At 47.5% G+C, this 12,367-nt stretch overlaps 1 protein-coding gene across 1 annotated transcript; it reads right to left on the bottom strand.

Annotated features, from left to right (window-relative positions):
- Nucleotides 1-8,997: 8,997 nt before the first annotated feature.
- LOC127305812 (cytochrome P450 89A2) lies at nucleotides 8,998-10,778 on the bottom strand. The gene has a single exon (XM_051336338.2). The coding sequence runs from the start codon at nucleotides 10,631-10,633 to the stop codon at nucleotides 9,113-9,115; it is 1,521 nt and encodes a 506-aa protein (XP_051192298.1). The 5' UTR covers nucleotides 10,634-10,778; the 3' UTR covers nucleotides 8,998-9,112.
- Between the last annotated feature and the right edge of the window lie 1,589 nt (nucleotides 10,779-12,367).

Below are 12,367 nucleotides of genomic sequence, written 5' to 3' on the forward strand. Positions count from 1 at the left end.
CTGTGTGGCGTGGCGCCGTCTCTGACGTCGGTTTGCTACTTTTATCTGTATCAACAGATAAGAAGAAAAATCCTAACGAACGCGTTAGGTACCCGATAAATATGACTGGGACTCGACAGAATGGTAAGACCTTAAGCGGCACCTGTCGAAGTTTACACCAGTATCCCGAGATCATGTCCAGGGACGTGATCTTGAAGTAGGTTTTTGCGGATTGCCACTAGAGCAGTTAACTAGTACCTGATCCGTCAGATGAACTAGCCCCAACTACCATTATCCCTGTACAATATAGAAATTCGTACACAAAGAAATATGGTGAAATTCAAAGCTATCGAGTAAATATAACAGCGGAGATTTTCCCTGACTCTACGATTCAAGCAAAATCTCGGGGGCTACTGACATAGGCATCCCCAATGGGCCTGCCGAAGATAGTACCCGGGGTTTACTGAAGGCCCACGACTCGAAGAATAAGAAGAATCGGAAGCCCAAATTGTTACTAAGGAAAGCTAGAGTTGTATTAGGAGATAATATTTGTAATCTTGCGGGATGAGTTGGAAACCCTCCCGGACTCTGTAACTTGTACATTACGAATCCCTCGGCTCCGCCTCCTATATAAGGGGGAGTCGAGGGGCAACGAAAGCATCGATTCATTGTCTCACAAACCCTAGTTTTCATATCGTCAAGCACTTTTCGGCTGAAACCTTCGAGATCTACTTGCCCTCTACTTCTAACTAAACCCTAGTCTACAACCCGTAGGCATTGACAAGTTGATACCTTGTCAGGAAGCTTACCATGTATCTGGAAGTAGAAGCCACGGCATGGCGAAGCAGTTCTCGTGCGGCCGCAGAAACTGCAAGTCCAGGGAAGTCGTCGACGTTACGCTGATGAGTTCATCCCCGCCGCAAGCACCAACACCCTGGAGACGACGGCATAGGTGGATCCACCGCACCCCCCACGCTAGGTCCATCTACAGGCACACGAGAACGTCCAAGGCGGCGGCCTCATCCCACCGGAGACCACAGATCAACGCAGAATCGACGGAGGCGACCAAGCTCCAGATCAAGTACATAGGCGATCTGGAGATGAAGTTGGCGAGCGGCGAATCAACGCGGATGGAAGGGAAGAGCGTCACGAGAGGAGTCGTTTATGACCGGTGGCGAAGTCAGGAGAGGACGGAGCTGGCCGGAGCGCAGCGGCGACCGTGGCGGCGACAAAAATTTCCACAGAGTCGCGGGAGCGCTATGGTTAGGGTTAGGACGCGTGAGAGAGAGAGAGTGACCGATTCGGTCGGTTCTGGACCGAACCGGTCTAGTTCAACCCTGGTGGGCTGACCAGTGGGCCCAAGGGGAGTTTTACACTTTTCACTTAGGATTAAAATCAATTCAAATTTAAATTCAAACCTTCCACTTTAAAAATTGCAAATAAATCTAGGCTAACTCCAAAAATTCAAGAAAAATAAGAATAATTCATAATAATTATTCATTAACCAAAATAAATATGAAATGAAATAATAATGCAAATTTACATTTTGGAATTTTGAAATAAATTCTAAATTGGAATTTAAGTATTGAAATTTTCCTTTGAAACAAAAATCAAGGAAAACTCCAAATGACTTCAAATATTTTCTAAATCAAATATTTTCAAAAAGGAAAATTCTATTATTCCAAATCCTTTCATTTGAAATAGATATTTTCAAAAAGGAAAATTCTATTATTCCAAATCCTTTTAGTTGAAAAAAATATTTCCAAAAAGGAAAATTTTATTATTTCAAATCTTTTCTTTTGAAGTAAATATTTTCAAAAGGAAAAATTCTATTATTCTAAATCTTTTTCTTTTGAGGAACATCTTTATCAAAATAATATTAAAGGATTATAAATTATTGTTTAAGGAATAAATATTCCAATAAATCTTTAATCACACAAATCTTAAATAAATACTCTGGCGAAAGGGATTCAACCAAAAACAAATCCATCATGCATATATCATTTGGATTTTATAACATTGTCCTTATCGGACAATGATTCTTCTTTTCAGAACCCGAGGTCGAGGTTCCATCCAAACCCTCGAACTGCACTATCTCGCAGTCTCGAGGCAAGTTCACTCTTGCTCATGCCATATTGATTATTTTCTATCAATTTACTCGCAAAGCAATATACTTATCACTCCTGCATTCCAAACAAAATTGTACTTTTCCAATTATGAATACGACTATGTGGTGGGCAATGGAACCATGGTATGTGTTGATGGTGGAGGTTTCATTGCAAGGGTTCTACTCATTTAGGACTAATCACCAATGCCGTCTAGTGATTCTAGCGCCGTACATATCGCGTTAACCATGAGATCTATAATGGCTCTGGGGAAGTCAGATGTATCTTTTTTCCTTTCGCATATCAACAGGCTATTAATACGGGTTTCCTAGATCAGTCTATCTATTTGGTAAAGGTGGGGACATTGATCCAGAACAGTCTACCAATAGATACAGGAGAGGACAGACTTGTTAAAAGGCTATGATGGATTGTAAGGGTTGTCTGGGTTAGTCCATCGTGTACAAGACAGAGCGTGTAGATTGTTCGGATCGGTCTACCTTAATAGTAAAGGAGAGAACAAATTCTTGGGTCAGTCTACCTATAGATAAAGGACATGACAGACTTAAAAAAGGGTGGGTATGTGAGGTCGCGGAGAAGGCATTGATTGGCTTGGTTCTTATACTGGGCCTCACACCAAGGAAGTGTGGATGGGAAAGTACGCCCGGTTGGCAAAAAGGATAAGTTCTCTTATGGGAAAACTAACGCACCTCTGCAGAGTGTAACAAATTGTGGCTGTCACTCCCTGTTCCGGAAAGGGAACTACGAACGCGGCAGGAAAGAAACTCCGTGAAGTTCTGGTCAACCTGTGAAGACTGGCGGGCATAATTTTCAGAATAAAATAAACCTTTTGAAGAAATGTTTGCGAAACATGCATTGACCTGAGATTTTCTGATCAATGGTCGTAGCTAGTGCATCAAACATCTTTTCTCTTTTGAACTTGCTGAGTACCTATGTACTCACTTTCTTTCGACACCCTTGCTAAATTGTGATCATGAAGAGGAGGCCTACACCAGAGCACCACAAGGGGACTATGAGTTGGTCTACGAAGAGCCAGACCTTTCGGGAGGAGTTGAAGGCGTGGATTCTAGGATAGTCTACGGAGCTGATGACATAGAGGCGGAGGAGTAGAGTCTTACCTTCGACATCTCATAGCCGAGCAGCGTAGTGACTTACCTAAATAAGTTGCTGATATCGTCATGTCTACCATAGTTTGAGTTGTAATGATACTTAAGTAATATCGTAGAGTGTTCTCATCGGACCTGTGAGAATGTCAACTTGTTAAGACCCATGCTTCTAATATAATATATGGAGTGTTATGACCTGCAATGTTTCTGTTGTACCACTCTGAGGGATGTGATATTTGTGAAGAAGCCCCTTCATGAATGTCATATCAACGACTTGTATACTACAACATGCAGTCATATGCTGGGTCACCGCACATTGCCACTTGTTACTGGACAGACTTGGTTTCTTTCCTTGTGTATTTTGCAGGTTTCAAGTTGATCAAGAATGGAGAAGATCAACTGATTTTTTTTGAAGAACTTAGTCTAATAATTCATGTTGTAATTCTTCATTTTTATTTACTCATTTCTTATTTGTATTTGATCCTATTTGTTGTAAGATCAATGAATTATGTAATGACAATGTATCATGTGTGATTTATCAATAAAGCTCAAGTTTTCCCTATGAGCTAATTGTAATATTTTTATAATTCATTTATGGAATATGTTGTATAAATATTGTATTGGTTTGAGTTGTGAATTATGAATTCATTTGAAATATTGTTTACTTATATTCCTAGATGTTTGAAATTCAAATTTGAAATGCCAATTCAAACTCCTCTCCAAAACCCTAACTTTCAAAAGAGGTCATGTCGAAATTCATAGCACTCTCATCACTCTAACTTTAATAGCAATGAGAGAGAAACCTCGACCACTCTTTAGTGTTATGCAATTAAGCGCAAAAATTTCCTCCATTTTGCGATGCAATGCACAACCCTTTTCTCAATCTACCTCGTGTTTATCCTAAGTTCTGGAATGTTACATGTGATTCGAAAGCCCAGGCTCCTTGTTTGGTGAAAAATTTGCGTGGTATTTTTCTTCGGTTTTATTTCCTACGAAAACAGACAGAAAGAAGACTTTAAAAATAGCATCAGATTCAGCAGTTTTATCCAAGTATGGTGAGATTTTGGAGCAAATCATCGAGCAAAGTACTTGGAAAAGTAGAGACATTTGAGATGCATCAGGTGGCGACCGACGTCGCAGCTAGTCGCGGTGGCGTTCCTCGGCGAGCAGTAGGAGGCGAACAAGCACACGGCCCGATCTGGCCCAAATGGGTTGGGCGGGCTGGCTTCTTGACGCGATGTCTTTGTGCTGCGCGTGCTGATCTGCTGCCATGTCAGTGGACGCGTACCAGCGGCGCTGCCGCCAGTGACGCTGTTTTCGGCACGTACGACGCACGATCTAGTCTCCATGGCCCTGATCTTGGCTTACGACTGGTGGCGTGTGGGGCCTGCGAGTCTTGCGAATAATTGTGGTGGTCCCATGGTTCCTCTCCAACCAAGACGAAGATCTGCTTAATGTCTACCCTTGTTGATCTAGCCGGAGTGTCGAGTTTTGGAAGACTCTACAGTTGAATTCCAAATGGACGACATGCCTGGAGATTGCCGGATCGAATGAAATTCGGTCATACGCAACCATGTTTTTTCAGGCCGTTTGGTTCCAGCAGGAGCGAGGCGAAGCTCTGCCGGATGTTGCCATCATGAGACATGTCTTTATTTCCATGGTGAAGTTAGCCGCGAAGAATGACATGGAAGCCAAATTCCGAGGACTAGTAATAGTGGTTCAAGTACTTGTGGTGATGAGGGACTGGCTTTGGTGATTTCTGACTTGGAGCAGCGGCAACGGAAAGTGGGGGCAATAACACAGGAGAAGTTTGGAGTCTTAACTTGCAAGGTGAAAATCCAAGGTCTGGCCTTAATTGTTTTTGCCTGGTAATGGTCTTGTTGGAGGCATCGTTTTTTGAGCATGCACTCTCTCTTGGGTGAAAACCTATGATCTATGATCAGGACGACGGTGATAGCGACACTTGTGCACTGTTTCCTTTTTGGAGGCATCGGTTTTGGCGAAGATGAATTTCTGGTGTTGTGTTGGTGATGTCTGATGTGCCGCTACAAGGAATAGACCTCTATAGCGAAACTTTTCTTTTATGTTATTCTTCTTTTTTGTTGTTGTGTGCATCAGTATTGCCATTAGAGCACTGCATTGTTGCAAAGGCTGGGTGGAAATGATATCTTCTTGATATTAACATATATTTTTTATCGACAAAATACATTGACTGATGTCATGTTCTTTGTTCCGATTTGGGATTTTTCTTCTGTTAAAACAACTAGCACAAAAGGGGTACAGATGGTTATCTAGCTATATGGGTGAGGGGTTGATGTTTGCATGGTTATATTGATTGCAGAGACAACAAATAGGTCAAGGATTCATATGTTAAAACTAGTATGGAGACTGACTTGGTTCTTCCCATGAATGTACTATTTTTTACAGAAATATTTCACTAAACATTCTTCTTCATCCGTTCACGAGAGTGGATTTGGTGTTCAGGGGTACGTGAGCACCCCCTAGCCACCGTTGGATCAACGCTGAGATTCGATTTCTCACTCACGGCCACCATACGGCGTTAGCATCTTTTTTGGCTGTCCTCTCCTCTGCTCCACTCATTCTTCAGCCCCCAGCCGCATGTCTGTCATCTGCATCTTGGGGATCTCCCCAAATCACTCACGAGGCGGCGGCAGGGAGAGCATCTTGCTGGAGGCGCGGTGAGGCGGAGATTGGCGGAGACGCTCCACCTCCTCGTCCCAGCGCTCGCGGGTCGCCGGTTGCCAGCTCACTGCCGGGCGCGAGCACGACGGAGGAGGCGGGGGAGTTGCCGAGGTTGGTGGAGGCAACACGGGAGGGGCGAGTCCTCGGGAACGCCGGTTCTTGGGCTTGGCAACGCTGGAAGCGAGTTGCCGCCGGCCTCCCTCGACCCCTCTCCTCCGGCGCATCTTGGCAGGTGGCCAACGCATAGCGCATATCTGGGGAGGCTGTCGATGTATCTGGGGTGGAGCAGCGATCCCGCCGGCCTCCTACACGCCCCGCCCCTTCGATTACATCCGCCCAGCAGGAGAGCGGCGGATCGGCCGCCGAAGACGAGGAGGAGCGGCCGGCCAGAGAGAACGGCGGCCGGCATGAGGCAGCGCCGTGCCGGCCGTGGACGAGGATGCGGCGCGGCCGGCCAGATAGAGCGGTGGCTCGCACGAGGCAGGGCCTCGCCGCCAGTCGCCACCTCCGCAAGCGCTGCGCCACTGGTCACCACCTCTGCGAGCGCTGCGCTGCTACCAGCCGCCACCTCCGCGAGCGCGCTGCCGCCGGCCGCCACCTCCGCCTACGCCGTCGCCCGTCGGAAAGGGAAGGGTCGTCGCCTCATCGTCGGGCGCGCCGAAGATCCCCTCCTCACCTTGCGTCGTCGACTGTCGGCAATGGACGAACCGATGAAGGCCTCTGCTCTTCCAGATGCATTTTTATATGCGTTTTTGTTTTTGTTTTTTTAGATTTTCCAGATGCATTTTTCCGTTGTTTCATTGTATAACATTTTACTATTTGTTATGGCTGCATGTAAGAAATTCTTTTCTGCTGTTGTACCTTTCAGCTTATCTTCCGCGGAAATGCTTTGCTGCTGTAGCTTCTTGCCATCGCCAATTTTTGCAAGACTTGACTCGCTAAGCATCGTTTTCTGCTACGGAGTATTAGTTTTTTCATGTAGCCTTACTAGCGCTAACGGAATATTGGATGCCGTTAGACACGTGTCGAGTAGCTAGGGGGTGCTCACGTACCCCCCGATCACCGGGCTTCACTGATATATGTTGATGCCCTATTTTGCATTGCCTTACTAGATTCACCATGCATTCATGATTCATGCTTCAGGATTTGGAGCCAAGCTCAAGCTTGGGCTAGCTACATATATAGTGGATTAGCTGCCACAGTTATGCAGCTTGGTGGCACTCCTCTCATGTTCATTTTATAAAGAACACGATTTCGGAAGGACCAAAGGAGGGGCTCAAAGTCACCAGCGCTACAGAAGTCACCACGTTCTTTTTTGGTTTGTTTTAGCTCCAAATAATAAGCCACATTTGATTTATACGGAGTATCAGTGTCTTTTCAGTCATCTGTACGAGATGTGTGTATTTTCTCTATTATTCTAGACCATTACTGAAATGTGATTGTCTTAGTTGTTGTTGCGATTTGCGCCCTTTGAATATGTTGTGCCGTCTTTGATAAATAAGTACTTGCATGTTCCTTAACATGCTCTACATATAACGTAGTCACATCACATGGTTGTATTCTACTATTTTATTTAGATCTTCTCACATAGACTAATAATTTGAAAATATAAATGTGTACGAACTTTGTCCCAACGTGAAAATAATAGGCGTGCAGAAACGTCCAACTGATGACCGACGATGAGTTCTTCAACGCCTACCTTTCTCTATCAATACTACACAACCTCCTGACGTTTCAAACGAACCATTCCATGGCGTCTTAATTTTTTGGAAGCAAAAAATGTCTATAATTTCACACGTCAAAGGTCAGTCCCAATACTTTGAAAATGCAGGTCCCAGCTCTAGATATGATCGATTGAGATGCATGACAGCGTTGACAAATGTAACTTCAGCATTATTTACAACGTGTCCATGCCTTCCGCTCCTTCTCTCATTTGATCGCAGGAGTAAGCAAATTATCGTCCACATTAATACGAAATAATCAGGTAAGTTAAATGACACTCATCAGACAAGCCGCCGTGGAAGAAAAGAGCCCCCGCCTCCACCTCCTACTCCACTATAGATCGGTTCCCTCTCTTTCGGCCAGCCTAGCCAGTGTCAGGAGGGGCAGGCAACCTGATCTATGTGTGAAAGTTTCAATAAAAGTAGTGTTTTTCTATCAAATTAGGTTAGGGTTTAGGTACTTTTGATTCACAAATCAATGAGGATAACATCATCTACAATAATTGATGTTCTGCACACTTTTTTCGGTGGTGAGATTTTCCTCCCGACGACAATGATGGTGTTGGAAGATTAAAGTTCTCTACGTATGGTTCTTCGGATTTTGCTTCGACGGATCCATCTAGGATCTTTTCTCATGGTTGCCATGAGGATGTTTGTTCTTGCAATATTTGTCTGGGCTGCTATGTTCTCGATTATGGTGATTCGTACTCTCGGGTTCTCGGCGATGCCAACTAGGCAATTCAGTTGCTTTTCCCTTGCATACTGATGTTGTACTCCTGCAGATTGTGATTGACTACTTCAATGGTTGCGTCCGTGCACGTAGGCTTGGAATTGTGGCTCAAATTAAAATTATGGGAGAACCTTCATTGGTATTTTCAAGTATGTGGTTTAATATCTATCTTCGGTTGCCTCCAGAAAACTACAAGATGGAAGAAGAAAGAGTTTAAAGACCTTAAAAATTTGTTGGTTTTTCAGACTTTATTTTATAGTAATTGAAGTTAGCTTGTGTTTTATTACCATATACTACTATAAATATATATGATATTGATTGTTAAGAAAAACGTAATGATCAGGTGATATCTCTGACCATATGATGCACTGGCTTCCTCCGTTTCTCCCAGCCTCATGCTTCACGAGTGCTCGCTCATGTACAAAAAACATGCACCCAGGCCATGCTTTTCGAGCTGGCGCGCATCCGTGTCAGCAACCTCCATCTTGACCATGGCAAATTCAACCGGGCAGGCAATGCAAGATGCAAGCTCTTGCTCGCACAAGGAACCAACATAGTTACTCGTGTAACTTTGACCGCAACTTTGTTCGATAGCAACCCAAGAATGAAAGTCAACACTCGACACAAGGTATCGCTTTGACAGTACGTAGCACTAATAAATTTATTCAATACTCCAATCAACATGAACTAAACTAAGCACGAGAACAGCTCAAGCGATAGGAACGGCCTACTGGTCTTTGGATTTTTGACTTAGGTCCTTCGGGGCACTAGGCGCGGCCGCAGCGGCTTCTTCATCACGACGGTGAACTCCGGCTTCTCGGCGAAGTCCACCTCGTTGCCCGGAACCTCCTGCCACTCGAACTCCCTCACCATGTTGGCCACGAAGTACTCGAGGTGCAGCATGGCGATGCCGACCCCGGCGCAGATCCTCCTTCCGACGCCGAACGGCATCATCTTGATCCCCCGATTTCCGGTGACGTCAATCCCTTCGCCCGCGCCGCCTGGCAGGAACCGCTCCGGCATGAACTCCGTCGGCTTTTCCCACTCCCGCTCGTCCCTGCTCATCTCGGCCACCATGAAGTTTATCGTCGCGCCCTTGGGGATCAGGTACCCGCCGACCTCCGTGTCCTCCGCCGCGGTGTGCGGCAGCACGAAGTGCGCCGGCGGGTGCTTCCGGAGGCCTTCGAGGACCACCGCCTTGAGATACGGCATCTTGTTGACATCCTCCTCCGAGACCTCTTCCTGATCGTCTCCGGTGGTGGCGCTGATCTCTTTGTAGAGGGTGTCCTGGATCGATGGGTTCTTGACCAGCTCGGCCATGATCCACTGCAGCCCGGTGGAGGTGGTGTCGGTCCCGGCGTCCATGAACTCGGAGCAGAGGTTGACCATCTCGTCGTCGGTGAGCGGGCGGTCCCCCTCCTCGGGGAGCTTGATGTCGAGCAGGGTGTCCACGTACGAGTGCTCGAACCTGGTCTCCCTCCTGGGCTCGCCGCCGCGGCTCTTGTACTCCCGCCGAGCGTCGATCAGCGGCACGAACAGCTCCATCTTCCGCCGCTTCATGGCTTTTACGTTCTGCAGGCGGTCGCGGAAGAGGTGCTTGGTGACCGACGGCAGGAACGAGAAGACGGCCATCTTCCTCGACCTGTAGATAAGCGGGTCCCGCTGCGCGGTGGCGATCGCGCGCACGGCGGGCTCGTCGAGCCGCTCCCCGAAGCACATGAGCACGAGGAGGCAGAACATGGCGTAGTGGAACGTCTCGACGACGGCCGCGCCGGCGGCGGAGTCGTCCCGCAGCTTCTCGGCGAGGACGCGGCGCACCCAGGCGCGGGCCGGCGCGAAGAGGCGGACGCGGGACGGGTGCAGCGTCTCGGCGACGAGGTTGCGGCGCAGGAGGCGCCACACGGGCCCGTAGCTGGCGCGCGTGATGAGGTTGTCGCTCTCGCCCAGGAGCCTGGCGGAGGCGAGGGCGGGGCGGTTCGCCAGCGCGGCACCGCGCTCGACGAGCGCCGTGTGCGCGAGGTGGCGGTCGGCGACGAAGATGGCGAGGCGTGAGCCGATGCGCAGCGACACGATGGGGCCGTACTGCGCGAAGAGGCGCCGGAGGATGGGCTCTATGTCGGCGGGAGAGTTGGTCAGCCACACCACGCTGCCCAGCACCGGCACGGACGGCGGCCCGGGCGGGATCCGGCGCCGGCCGCGGAAGAGACGGAGGAGTAGGATCAGCGGGATCGCGATGAGGGCCGTGCCGAGGAAGATGCGCCACGCGTCCATGGCGAGCGTGTGGTGGTGCTCCGCCCTTGCGTCCTCGAATCAATGCGATTATGTGAAGGTGACACTGAAACCGTGTGGTGGCAGTTTACTTGGCGAATTCAAGGTGTGGAGTCATCTTATAATGGGGGTCTTCGAGGTGGTGCTTGGGAAGGAAGGAACGCAGCGGAACCAATATAATGGGAGGTTCGGTCGTATGCTTACGTCAGGGCTGATGAACTTGGAATCATGGAAGAGCCTTGTCAACTTAGATCGGCGCACCTCTGGATAGACTTGGCACTTATGAATTGCTGCTCAAGGAAAGGGAATGCACCTCTAGATAAGTTGGGCAGAAAAGAAAATGACACATAATTAAGTTGGGCAGACAAGAAATGACACATAATATCCACATTTGAAATGTTAATATGCATCTAAACCAAATGGGCCACCGATCTGTGTGATGCAGTTGAGTGTATCCCTTCAGAGACGATCACAATCATCTGTAACTACAGTGTAGATCAACTTAAAATAATTTCGTTTTATTTTCATGGAAACCGTCGTTTTATTAACATGGAGCATTTGCACTGTTAGAATTAATTTTAATTAATTTTTTAAACGAAAAAGGCCTCGTGTCGCCTCCCGAGAGGCAGCTCGGGTGGAACCCTTATTTTCCTCGCTGCAACCCCCTCCACCTTCCTCCATTCTCCGCAACTAACCGATTGAGGCCACAAGGGAAATCCTGAGTGGCGGATGGCAGCGACGGGGCCATGGTCTCCTACAACGGCTTTTCTCAGGACAAATCGATGGCCCATCTCAAGGCTTAGCCCTCCCTCCTCCCTCATTGTGGCAAGGCCCGCGTGGCTCCGTGGAGGTGCTTAGGGGCGGTGAGGCATGCAGTGGTGTTGTGTTGCGATACGAGCGACGCCCTGGTGATGATGAGATGCTAGATGTGCATGGTGGGACTACGGGCTAGATCATGGCCCTTCCGATCCGCGAGGGCAGTTGTGGTGACCCTGCATACCACTGCATGTTGTAGTATGCCAACATTCACGAAGTACCATTCCACAAATATTACATCCCTCAGAGTAGTACAACAGAACATAGCAGGTCCATAACTCATTCATTTATTATTACAAGCACAATGTACATATCATCTCGGAGCTCCTCTTGGGTCCTAAGAGGGATACTCCTGGGTTCGAGGCGAACCCAACTTAGCTTATAACACAAGAGTCTTACTAAGTGGTACATTTATTCCTTCGAGCAGCTAAATATTAAGAGTTCGTACTGCTCGGATACTACTACTACTTGGTTAGTCTAGACTTGATCTCCTCCGGAATCCTCCCCGGTTCCGTAGACTATAAGGTAGTCTACGCCTTCAACACCTCCAGAGAGGTCTGGTTCTTCATAGCCGATGATCTCGGCTCCTTCAGGGTTGTCGTTGTCCTCCTCCAGATGGTTCAGACAATCTAAGCAGGGGATTTAAGAGTGGGATGAGTACGAGCGTACTCAACAAGTTCATTATAGATAAGAGGTGTTTAATGCACTAGCTACGATATTAGACCAGAAAGTCTAATACCAAATGCAGGTTTTGATAAATATTTCTTCAAGAGGTTTCTTTTATTTCAAAGAACTATGTCCGTCAGCCTTCACCGGTTTACTAGAACTTCATGGAGCTCCTTTCCGGCCGCGTTCGTAGTTCCATATCCCGGAACAGCGAGTGACAGGTCACGGTTCTTTACACTCTGCAGATGTGTGTTG

The sequence above is a fragment of the Lolium perenne genome, chromosome 1 (assembly GCF_019359855.2).
Source record: "Lolium perenne isolate Kyuss_39 chromosome 1, Kyuss_2.0, whole genome shotgun sequence".
Lineage (NCBI taxonomy): Eukaryota > Viridiplantae > Streptophyta > Magnoliopsida > Poales > Poaceae > Lolium > Lolium perenne.

What these genes read in the sequence shown, in the direction of transcription:
- LOC127305812 (XM_051336338.2), bottom strand. Translation starts at nt 10,633, where the DNA reads ATGGACGCGTGGCGCATCTTCCTCGGCACGGCCCTCATCGCGATCCCG.